This window comes from Hetaerina americana, unplaced genomic scaffold (assembly GCF_022747635.1).
Source record: "Hetaerina americana unplaced genomic scaffold, ioHetAmer1.1.p SCAF_81, whole genome shotgun sequence".
Classification (NCBI taxonomy): Eukaryota; Metazoa; Arthropoda; class Insecta; order Odonata; family Calopterygidae; genus Hetaerina; species Hetaerina americana.
In genome coordinates, this window is record NW_027287439.1 from 1416951 (window position 1) to 1429591 (window position 12641).

The following is a 12641-nucleotide window of genomic DNA, read 5'->3' on the forward strand; positions in this document are numbered from 1 at the left end:
AAGCAGCCTGTAAAAAATTGCTGCTTCGAAATTTAGTGGCTTATTGATGACAGTCCACAAACATCGAAGCAATTATGATAATATTGGCATTCTACCGTTTAAGGTTAGATGCAGACTGAACATGGTCTACACTTCCAAGCCTTCCTAACAAGACACAACCTGTCACCCCACAATACAGAAAACCCTTCTTCAATGGCGCATACTTCCTTTCTACCTTCATTCCGTCCTACTTTGAGACTTACAGTTCTATAATCCTCAAATATGGCTTCCTTTCCCTTTTCTGGAATGGGAACTTATATTGATCTGACGAAGTCTTCGGGCCAAATACCTCCCTCATAAATGCTACGAATTTTTCCACAAAAATTCATCCTTCCACGTCTTCCTAAATCCTTACGACGTTTCGCGGGTATTTTACCTATCCCCACGGCCTAACTTGATTACATTTCCCTAAATACCCATCAATATCTCTAAATCAAGTATTCCTGGACGTAAGTCATTCTCAGAGACGCCATATTCTCTGCGCCTAAAATTGATAGCCCTAATATCATTAACGAATAAATTCTCTATGAAGTCTTTCTATCTCTCTTGAATCTTTCCTGGGTTAAGTAATTATGTCCCTGCCGTATTGTGTGAACGGATTTTCCCTTGTAATTTCCTTATAGAGTTTTCACTTTCCTTTACACCGCACCCAGTTTTTCTTATATTTTTGTCCCTCCTACAGAAATCTATGTTTATATTTTTCCACTACCTTCTCTCCTCAATCGTCCTAATCGTCTCGCCCGTCATGCATAGTTTTCTTACTCTTTTAATAAATTACTGTTCCTGCATTTTCCTTTGCATTTGTCGGTATAACTCTTCTGAGATGTTCCCATCTCTCTTCTATTGTTCTCGTCTCCCTGCTCTCACTCAAATTTTTCCACCACCTTCTTTTCGTTCTGATTAATGTTTCTTCATTACATCTCCCCATCCGTCTTCCCTCTATTATCCTCTTGAATCTGACTTTACACTTCATTACCTCAAATTATGATCTGAATCCGCATACGCTTCCGGGAAAGTGCTATTGCAAATTAATTGCGCTGTTCATAAATCTGTGCCTAACCATAATATATTCTAACTGATATCTCTCTGAATCCCCAGGTATTTTCCAATATGCTATTGAGACTATGGAGTATTTAAACCAAAGGTTCATTATGATTAAAGCGTTTACCCTACAGAATTCTACTGCTTTGCTCCCGCGGTTACTTCTTGTACTTTAGTCTCCTACTTCACTACCATCTCTTCCTTCACCTTCTAGCCTTCCAATACCCAATCAATATCAAATGCTTCTGTGTCAGAAACACCTGCAACTATTTTCAATGGTTGATCGTATTAACTGTCTAAATCTTCCTCCCTGTGATTACTTGTCGAGATGTAGACATTAATAATGATAAAGTTCTTTGATTTATCGTGAATTTTCCTAATAATATTCTATCAGTCACTGCTTTGTGTTCGTAACGCTACTTCCTACCATTTTGCTCAATACCATTTCCACCCCTCACTAGCCTCCCCCCCCTGTACATTACTCTGTAACCGTAGTTTCAGTAATCCCCAATCCATTCCATCTCACCTCGCAAAGCCCTAAAATGTCTCATATGTATACGTCCCGCTTTATATGTTGTTATTTCTCTGTCTTCGACCTCGCCCAGAAGTTCCTATTCTGACTAGTTCGGTCTCCTGTTTTTTTTCTTTTCCTGCTGTCGTTTCCGCTTCGAAATTATTTTGCGTGATAACGACCGTGGACACCTTACTTCTCCCACTCCCGGGAGCGATGTAGGGCCCAGTTGGCTGGGTCTCGTAGAAGCTATTACTCATCTTCAGATTTGTGTCCATCACATGTTCCTAGGATAAATAAATGAGGTGGTACACTTGTTTTCCTGTCCAGAGTTTTTTGTCTAGAGTCAAATCCTTATTCACAAATTACCAGGACAATCCCGAGTGTTGCTAATTTAACGTATTTTTATCTTTTAGGGCCTACGCAGACGTTCATAAACGACTTTTTCATTGTCGTGTTTTTTTAAGAATTTCAAGGGAGAAAAAATTTCACGGAAACCAATTTTCGCGATAACAGCTTAAGTATCCAAATCCATCGCAAACTCGAACACCTTATAAATGATAAATTTTAGGAAATTGGTTAGACATTATCTTTATTGAAAGGGTACCAAAATACGCAGATAAATTGTAAGACATTTTGATAGCCCATTATTTTCCAATGTTGAGGACCTGTTGATTAATTGTGACATCTTTGTCTTAGAAAAACACAGACCTGGTTGCGAATCCATTTTTTTTAGATAATGAAGGCCTCCAAGCAAAAAATGCAATATTTCAAGTATACATTTTTATTATTCTGGAAAATTATTTGATATAACAATTATCCATCTGAAATTCAAGAACTTTAAGGTAACTGTTTGTGCGAAAATTTGCCAAATATTTTTTAATAATGAATCAAGTGAAAATAACCGAATTTTGCCTTTCTCGAGGAAAAAACCCAGCTTCTTGTTTCATTTTTGGTATGACAAGTATCATCACATTTTATACAAAAATAATCTCTGATAAAGATCATTTTGTAGTTCATCAAACATGTCTTCGTAATATTTGAGATTACCGGGAGAGGAGAAATAAAGTGAAGTGTTTTATAAACAGGGATGGTTTGTCAGACTTCACAGCCCCACCGATCCAGTGTGACATACCTGTACATGCAGTTGATTTGTTTCTATCTTGTCTGAAAATCTTGGAATCAAGCTTCAATATACCATAAATATATTTCGCAAATTATCAACATAATCCGTAGTTCTTAATACTCTGGAATTCCACTACTCAATCGATTGAGGAACACATTTTGAAAATAGAACAGTTCGCAGGAATTAACAATGGTCATTTCCAACTGGACGTATTTGAAAAGTAAAATTGCCACCGGTTCCAGACAAGTTTACGGCAGGAATTGGGATTTTCTGACCTTTCTCTGGCTATTACAAACATTCCAGTCGATCGCTAATTCTGATTAATATAAAATGGACGAGGTTGAAACGGAAAAACGCCACCATTTGTTTCGAATTCAATACAAATAGTACCATATCACGCGGACCTAATTATGACAACAATTATGTGCCCCTGTTTCTCCCCTACGGCTAATGAAGTCGTTTCGTAATGACTAATCTGGTGATATTTTATATCTGCTGGATTAGCTCTCGAGGTTTGCTGCGTACGGAACATTTTGTGGCTCAACGTTTCTAGCCGTGTGAGATATTTAAATCGTTTTTTTTTAGTTCCGCTGTTTTGTTCACACCATTGTAACCAATTAAAAAAAAGGGAAAAGGGTAAAGTGTTCACAATACGGGCTTCGCACCTGGAGATTTAAATAACGCGAAAGGAATACTGGAACTAAAATGTTCCGCACGCTACGAACTTTAAAGCTATGAAGTAGAAACAATCCGATGATAAAGCGCAAGTTTCTCTAACATTTTGATATTCGGAAAGAGGTGAGAACAAGATATAATTTTGAGTGATTTCCTCGTTTATATTATAATATTTTTATAACAAAATCACCAACTCAGAATTATCTATGTCAAACCTTGAAAATGGACGTGGGATTGGAATCGTATCGATTGGGCATATAAGAATCCTTAGGATAGGTCTTGACATGCTTTCCAAGAATACGAGATAATCACGTCCGGTGATAATATAAAAACAAGAAAAGAGTTCATAGACCTTTTTAGATTCCATCGCCAAACGAGATCGATTATGCCCTCAGGAAAGCTATTAGAGAAAGTAACGCAACCCCTTGATTATTTATCTCGCGTTGAGCTGTTATCAAATAAAAGGAGGGTAGGGAAAGCTATGTCCGCTCGTAATAGTAACTTGTTGCTGCCGACATGGCATCAAGTGATCGATTCATTGAGCGACGTCCCTCAAAAAATTCCCCGGCCACCTCCAAACATTCCCCCCGCACACAAAAACCTTTACCACGTAGTCTCCCACTCCTTCCCTTTTTCCCCACCACCTGCCCATGAAACCCATACAGTTTTCTATCCTCTCACACGTTTAATCCCAACGGTACGCCCCTCATTCGTGTCCACCAGATTCATCTCTCACTAGCCCCTCCCACATGGCAACAACCGGCGCCGTCCTACCTAAAAAAAAATACCTCAATCAGAAATGCTTAACAAAGCACTCGGGTAACTCGGCCGCGTACTAAACTGCAATCAATAAAAATGACGTCTGCGAATCGAGCCTCGTGTTGAGGAGGGAGAGGAGGGGTGGATTCAGTCAAAACTTCCAGGTGACGTGGCAAGGGGCCTACGGGGACGCGCGCGCTGACGGAGCGCAAAAACCCGGTGGTTGAAGTGATTGGGGGACGAAAAGCACTGAAGACATACAACTGTTCCGCGGAACACACGTAAATTCAGACCACCCAAGGATTCCAGTAATTCTTCTTCGATTTTAGCTTGAACTTTCGTTTGAAACGAGAGCGGAGGTAGGGAGAAGGCAACCATCGAATCTCTAGCTGCGGATCGTGTATTTCGGCTACGTGGAAAGACAACTATTGGCAGTTAAAGCAAGGGCCGGAGAATAAGCAAGTCAAAATGTTGGTCAGAACTCTGAAATCGCTGTTTTCTTCACTTTCATCGCAAAGAATTTATGTAGTATCAGATCGTCACATTATGGCACGTTTCACTATGAACCATCTAGATATACTTTTCCCCATAAAGTGGTCAATCTATACATAAATCCATTTTCATGATTTACTGTTTGTGACCGTCAGTTCTCGAACGGCAATATAGATGCATTGGTGTAAGCAGGTGATGACATAACGCACACCCGAATTAAACACGCACGTTTCTAGAGAAATCACATTTCTATTCACTGCTTTGAACAGCCAAGAATAAAATTTTGCATCAGTGTTACTTTCCTGGAATCTTTAAATGGCTCTCAAATCAAGTAAGCTCTGAATCAAGTAATTTTGAATGGATACTAAAGGCATAAAATATAATTCGCCATTTTTTATTTCTCCAAATAAATAACGTTGACGTATTTTCATCAAAATAGTCAAAAGTATGAAATTAAAATTATTCTCCAATATGGTACAAAGAATCAAGTACAGTGATATCGGAGACGATTTGTAACAACCATAGCATGTTATAGTATCCTTTTTAATATAAACGACAACCATAATTCTAGGGAATCAATGCAATTCTGAATGTGTAGAGGTCGCTATCCACGTAGCTGCTTTTCCTGAACAATTACCGTTAAAATAAAATCCCAGCTCTAAGAATTAATATCATTGCTAAATGCACGAAGGAAAAAATATTTTTATTATTTATTGATCAGTACACGGATACAAGGGGAAAATTTATCGTATTCATTTTCACAAGTAACTTTAAGGTGGATTTAAAAAGATGGAATAGTTTCCGGGAAGCAAACGTTTTCCAACACCTGAAGATTTTAATTTTTCTCACAAAATGCTCAGGCAGGGAAATAAAATTCATAGCCGAGACCAATGGAAGAGGCCCCTCAATACATTACGTGTAGACGTGTTAACTGAGTTACTCCTGAGGGCTTCAGAAATCTACGAATCAAAAGTGCATTTTTGAGAATGAACTTGAAGTTCATTTGCATTAGCTTGGGGAAAAAAACAGGTTAAGCGCCTCATGAGTCACGAGACAAGATTAAGACTTTTAGAAGAAAAAAAACGACTTTGCCTCCGAAACTAATGGACTTATTAGGGACTCCATATATTTCCAGAATAGCACGCCTGGAGGTAAAAGGAGTAACGCTCATGACGAAGATTTAAAATATTTGTTCTTCTCTCACACGATATACGACCAACATAAAGATTAGACAAGCATTTGTAATAAAAACATATCGTTATTTTTCAACTCTATAACAAGCACCCTGTAAAATAAGTTCACTATTTCTTAAATTATGTCAAATCTAATGTCCTTGCAACCTATGCAACACTCCTAAATGACGAATGTAATAATTTGATACTAATGCGGCTGTACGTTACTTAATGTGCATTTCATACAAAATAAAATAATTATCATTCAAATCTCAATAAATTGCGCGAGAACCATTTTAGTCTACGTGAGGACTTCAAACCTCTAGAGTGGGAGGAGAGAAAAATACGAGGGAATTAAGTACACTTCCATCGAGAAAAGAGCCCACGCGGATTCGTGTGTGTGTGTGTGTATGTATGTATGTATGTATGTATGTATGTATGTATATATATATATATATATATATATACATATAATTTGAACGGCACAATAAAACACAAAAATAAAATAAATATCACGTAAAAGAACACTTTTACGGGTTATCTATTTTATTTTAATGTTCCATTGTCCCATCCAAATGTTATGTTGCTCTCATGAACATCATATATGTGTGTTTGTATATATATATATATATATATATATATATATATATATATATATACATTATATATATATATGTGTGTGTGTGTGTATATATATGTATATATATATATATATACAGAAATAAACAGATAAATTTGGGTCTCTTAACGGAAGCTGAATATAAAAATATCTCAAGTGTCACTTCCTTCTAATGTTTCCATTGTGGGAAATAAAATATATTTAATCATCCAAATCTTTTTTCAATGCCGAATACTCCCATATATATATATATATATATACAAATAAATATTTACCTCTCTCTGAAGCTTGAGGCTTCGAAAAACGTGTTTAAGTGTTGTCAACCCCGAAAACAGATATGAAGAACAATCGGAACCCTACCGATCCTGAAGACAATATCAAAAAATGAAAGATATGCAAAATGCAAGATTTATCCTTTTTTGTTCCATTTCCCTGATTTAATATTATGTCTCAACGCTTCTTGAATTAAACCTACCTCTCAGAGAATTAAACCTACCTGTAGGCAATGAGGAATGGCTCTTTGGGCCGTATGGCGCCAAGAGATGGCTTATTAATACATCTCGGCCTATTGCCTCTAATTGAGTATTAAGTACATATGAAAATTCTCTAAAAATCCATTTTGGAAAATTATTCATTACAGATGCTAGGGGCTAAACATCGCATGAAAAATATTCCTCTTTTCAATATAAGCAAAAAATCGAAGGTTATCACTCTTTATTATGAAATTTTCAATGGTGGTTTTACGATTTCTTTGCTGAAACTAATTTACATTGCTTAATTTCGAGAATTTTTTGTTTGTGTCTCTCGTACGACAAAAAGTTCATATTTAAATTACAATAAAACGATTAAGAAAAAAATTTCTAAAATATTTTTAAGAGTCAGAATCAACTATTTTTACCTTCCATTAAACACCTAAGTGGAGGTTGTGAATGTGTTGCGATAAACGCCTATTTGAAAAACAAAATGGTACCTTCATCGTGAGAAAAGTTACTGTGATAAAAGTCTAGCAGTTCTTTCTTCCCAACGAAATTCCTAACTGTTCCGTTCCTGATGAGAATTCCTGGCTTGTAAAATAAATTAATACTGTTGTTTACCTCGAGAGTGAGCCTTCAGAAGTTTCATTGATAACAGGAAAAAATACAGCTAAAGCTTAAGAAATACCAAACCAAACAAACCACAGTAATCGACCAGAAGGTAGGTTAATAGGCGAGGGTATAACTCATCTAATACTACGAGGGTCATCCGGAAAGTAGTACCCGTTCGTGCCGCATGAAGTGCTGACGACGCGAGTAGCCGCTGGACGAGGTCAGATAGCTTCAGTGGCTTGTCTGCCTTCTCTGAGCCAAGTTGCGTGACGCTAGCATTGCCTGTGTTGTTTCTGTGATTGTTTACAATGTTTAAAAAAATTGAGAACGCCGCCAGTTGTGAAGTGAGGGCAGTGATTAAATTCCTCAATGCAAGAAACGTTCGCCCATGTGATATTCATCGCCAATTAAAGGAGGTGTATGGAGACAATGTAATGGACGAGTCGTCTGTTCGGCGGTGGTGTCGCAACTTCAACATGGGGAGGGGGAACACACACGACGATGAGCGTTCGGAGAGACCGTCTGTCATTACAGACCAACTGGTGAGCTCAGTTGACGAATTCGTGAGGAACGATCGGCGCGTCACAATTGATGACATCTGTGAGCATTTTCCCAATGTTTCTCGAACAATTGTTCATGAAATTGTTAAACACCATCTGCATCATGCAAAAATTTGTGCAAGATGGGTCCCTCGCGTATCTCAATGAGCTGGCGGCGAAGGACTATGCAGCAGGAATACAGAAACTTGTCACACGTTATGACAAATGCCTTAATTTGCTTGGAGATTATGTTGAGAAGTAGTTTAAAGTATCCTCTTTCAAATAAATTTTTTTATGTTTGTTAATATTTACTTTTGTGTCTTTATTTCACGAACGGGTACTACTTTCCGGATGACCCTCGTATATAACTAACAACGTGTGAAATCCACAAATCAGGACAGAAGACCAACTCATTTTCATGTCCTTCCTGTGGATTCTCTTCAAGATCTGGCACATAAAAAATAATAACATGGATGAAACAGAAGGTGTTCATGCATGAATGTATGCCATGTTTTTTTTTTTATATATGATTTTGTCGTTATTGCATGCGATTTTTTTTTTATTATTTTTCTTTTCTAAATTATGGGTGGTGTCCTAGCACCCCCCGCCACACGCCCTTGCGGCGGCTTGCGGGGTATTGAGTAGATGTAGATGTAGAAGGTGCCCATAATCGTCACTGGGAATCCAGCCACGGTCTTTCGATCAGGAGCCCAGAGATATGGACTACCCATTGGACTACCACGCCCATACCAAAGATATACATTATATATTATATTAATAAGTTTCATCTATGTGTTGGTAAACTGTCAGGCGACAACATTTGTAAAAGAGGGAGAATATCCTAAACAAAAATTGGTCATGAAATATTTGCGAGAGTAATTACAGACAACGATAACAATCGGAGTGCGACCTTCGAAAGATAAAATACTCTAGTGAAAAAAAGTAGAGTAAACGACTAGTAAAAGGCAAATAATACTAATACAGACCTAAGTTATTCACTCAATAAAAAATCATACATGTGACTTAGTTTTTGACACAAGTGAGACGTATTAGATTAGACAGTCGAGAAAAGAAGATTGAAGGTAATGGAACATGGTGCTCCTTAAGAAATATGAAAATAAAATGGAGAGAGAGTAACAAATGATACTTCGAAGAGAGGGTGGAGAGAAAAAATTATGGAGAGCAGTATCAAGAGGAAGAGAAAAACTAATTGCACACACACTGAAACACTACAGCTTACTGACGGCCGTAACTAAAGGAAATGTTGAGGGGAAGAATTATTTAGAAGGACTGGGATGAAATACGAGAAGCAAGTAATGGAAAATATGAGCCCAATAAGATGTGAGGGAAATGAAACAAAACAAAATAGTTTGGACAGCTACCACTAGCAAGCGATTCTCTAAATTGATGATATGTATGAATATATTGGAAAAACGTGATAAATCTAGGGATAGAGAAGTTAAATGTGAAACAGATGTATCTTAGTTATTCCTTTAACAACTATGTACATACTTAGTGCATGACTACACTCATTTTGCCATTTGAATCTAATTTCATGACAAGTGAATGCCTTGCACAATACCTTACACAATATACCACAACGATACTTTTAATTTGTCGTCTAAGATTGACCGCGTGAGAGTGTTGCATGCCCAGGAAATTCTCTCAGTGCCCTATCGTTTGTTAGAGGCGAGGGTTGGAGAGATTTGGAGACATAAAAGGTTACCAACCTGAGGCTGAGGATGGAGAAGAACGTGTAGAAGGCGAGCATGAAGTACACGCATCCGAAACCAATGGCGTGCATCAGGAACAGCCACTTGAGCTGCTCCGCGGCGGTCTCGACGGGCCTCGCCCCCACCACGGCCCCCCCTACCGTCCCGCCAGCCACCCCTCCCACATCTCCCAGCGACGTAGTTGCGGTGGCCAGGATGGGTGGCTGACCCGTCGTCGAACCATTCCACAAAAGGTCACCCTCCGACGCGGCCGCCGTCGCGTTCAAGTCGCCCAGAGCGCCATCTGGAGGAGATGGATAGGGAAGCTTTCAATCACCAAAGAAGAAAAAAATAAACTCACCACAACCTTTCCATTTACTCTTTAACAAAGATCGCGTTGCGGGGGCTACGTTTCCGTGCAACGCTTCGCCTGGGAAAATGCCTGATCCGGGTCGCATGCGACTTCTCTTTCGGTGTCTTTTCAGACTATGCATCTGGAAAAAATTGCATACGACTTAGAAGGTCTTTTTTTAAGACTTACTATCTTTTCTTTTTAAAATCACGCTTATGCCTTCTACTTGGGGGTAAAAACTTCCACGAGAATTAATTACGGTAAATGTTTTCTTTTTATGCGATGACGATCCATAAGAAAGTTATGTATAAAATGAAAGTATTTGCTTGCTTCGAGAAGGTATTTAGCTAAGTAAATTGGACGCAATTAATGAACGTATTGCATAAAATAGGAGCAAATTGGAGGGGTATAATACTTTGAACAGGTCCCAAACTACAGTGAACAAGTATCAGATTGACTCGGTACGGGCTGGAGAGTCGTGATTGGTAGCGAAAGGCAGGGCGGTAAGCTAGGGCTGTCTATTATTACCCGTACAGTTCAACGTATACATATAGGAATTAGTAAGACAGGCATGATAAAGACTAATATTGGGAATAAAAGTGGGTTGGGAACTCATTAAATCAATTAAATTTAAAGTTTAAGTTTTATTTTGCCAGTCAGTCAGAGGATAAAAATCACTCCCGAGCCCATAAGAGAACCAATACAATTTTCTCAGGAAAGGGAAGGATAAACTAAATAAAAAGGAAATAGAAAGGATAAACTAAACTTCATATTTGGAGGATGAGCGCTAATGCGCCTATCCGGTAGGTGCATTAGAAGATGATGGGTAAAGTAGCAACGGCATCGAGAGAAGAATTGTGTTGGGGCAAGAAACTTTTACAAAGAGTAGGGCGTCAAGGACAAGGAAGTTACGTAAAGCTAAGAAGAAAACATTTGGCATATTTTAACATGGAATTTAGTTTTGCATCCTCAAAGCTTGCTAGTCGAGGTAAAATGATCGGTATAGATTGGAGACTTTCACAATGTGAACGCGGAGTAGAATGGAAGTGATAAAGGAAATAATAAGTAGGACTGAAATAAAATCACACAAACAAGTTCTAGACATGTCATTCAAACTTTGTTTGGAAAAATTCCACAGCAAGAAACGCGAAAACTGAAGTCAAAAGAATAGTATATGACAGTATATGTTGTTGAGGTTATTTATTGCAGGGATACGTACATACGAGGGGTATCGTTTTTAAGTAATTATTTATAAGAAATAACCGAGATATCTGAATAAAATTTATTCTGCATATTAATTGATCCTTATCAAAAAATAGTGTAAATACATCTACTTGATTTGTTTTGTTTCGGAAAGCCGTAGATTGAAGTAACTCGCAGCATCGAGAAGATAGAGGCTGGCAGTGTGATTAAATTTCTTCATTTGAAAGGTTGCAGTGCCCGGAAAATCCAAGATGAAATAATGGATGTTTATGTAACTCATAGCCAGACATACTATATGACACAGTTATGAGGAGAAAAGAAATTTTTTTAACTGACCACCTGTGCCTCACAGACGATCCAAGAAGTGGACGACAATCACTCACGGAAAGAGCTGCCACAGTAAAGAAAGTGAAGGGCTTTATCCTATTAGATCAAAGAGTAACCATCCAAATGACCATGAATTAGACTGGTCTTAGTGACGGCAGGGTGTGGAAAATTATTCATGGAGAAATACATATGTTAAAGATGCCATCATGCTGGTTTACACGCTACTGACTCCTATTCAGAAGCAAACGCGGCGCGACTTGCAATCGCGACCACGGCACGACCGACAATCACAATGATGTGGTTTTAAAATTTGCCAAACCCGCCCTATTCTCCCAAATTGATGTGACAACTAAAATGGCGTCTTTCAAGAAGTGAAACAATGATTTACGATGTAATCTGCTGATATCTACGATGACGGTCTTCGAAAGATCAAGAAATGTTTGGAGAAATATACGTGTATAACACTGGATGGACGCTATGCAGAGAAGTTTTGAGAATAATAGATAAAAATAGTCTCTATCTTGCTTATTTTTTTGTAACAATTAAAAGTTTACGATACCTCCACCGAACAGTGCTTTAGCCCCTGGTTCTATAAAAAATCCACCTGGACCAGTAGACCACTATTAATAAAAATAATCACCCATGGTCACCACGCTACCATTTACAAGATCTCTTTTACTATTGATAATTATGCATTTCGTTACATTCGCTTCTGATTGATTTAACGTAGAAAATTTGAGCATTTAACGTAGAAAACGAAAAGTAGATGCTACACTTTTTCTCTCACTAGTTCTTTAACGATTCTCATACAATTTCACTTCAATTTTACAATTACGCGAAACCAACTTTTGATGCGAGTTGCTCGTAAAATTGGACCGTATGACACATTCTTGATTGTGTCGCAATTGTCCTTGAGTCTGTCCTCAGTGGTCTCCTTTTGAAAGACGTCCTTGAGGACTGGGACTCATTTTCCAAAATTACAAAGGTCA

The 12641-nt window shown here is 38.1% G+C and overlaps 1 protein-coding gene across 1 annotated transcript in view; it reads right to left on the minus strand.

Annotated features, from left to right (window-relative positions):
* LOC139698303 (uncharacterized) overlaps window positions 1–9895 on the minus strand; it is a gene marked incomplete at its 3' end in the record, with an annotated part of 92686 nt that extends 82791 nt beyond the window's left edge. Inside the window, exon 1 of the mRNA XM_071597186.1 lies at window positions 9789–9895. Coding sequence (XP_071453287.1) covers window positions 9789–9862 — 74 coding nt within the window. The remainder of the gene's footprint in view (window positions 1–9788) is intronic.
* Between the last annotated feature and the right edge of the window lie 2746 nt (window positions 9896–12641).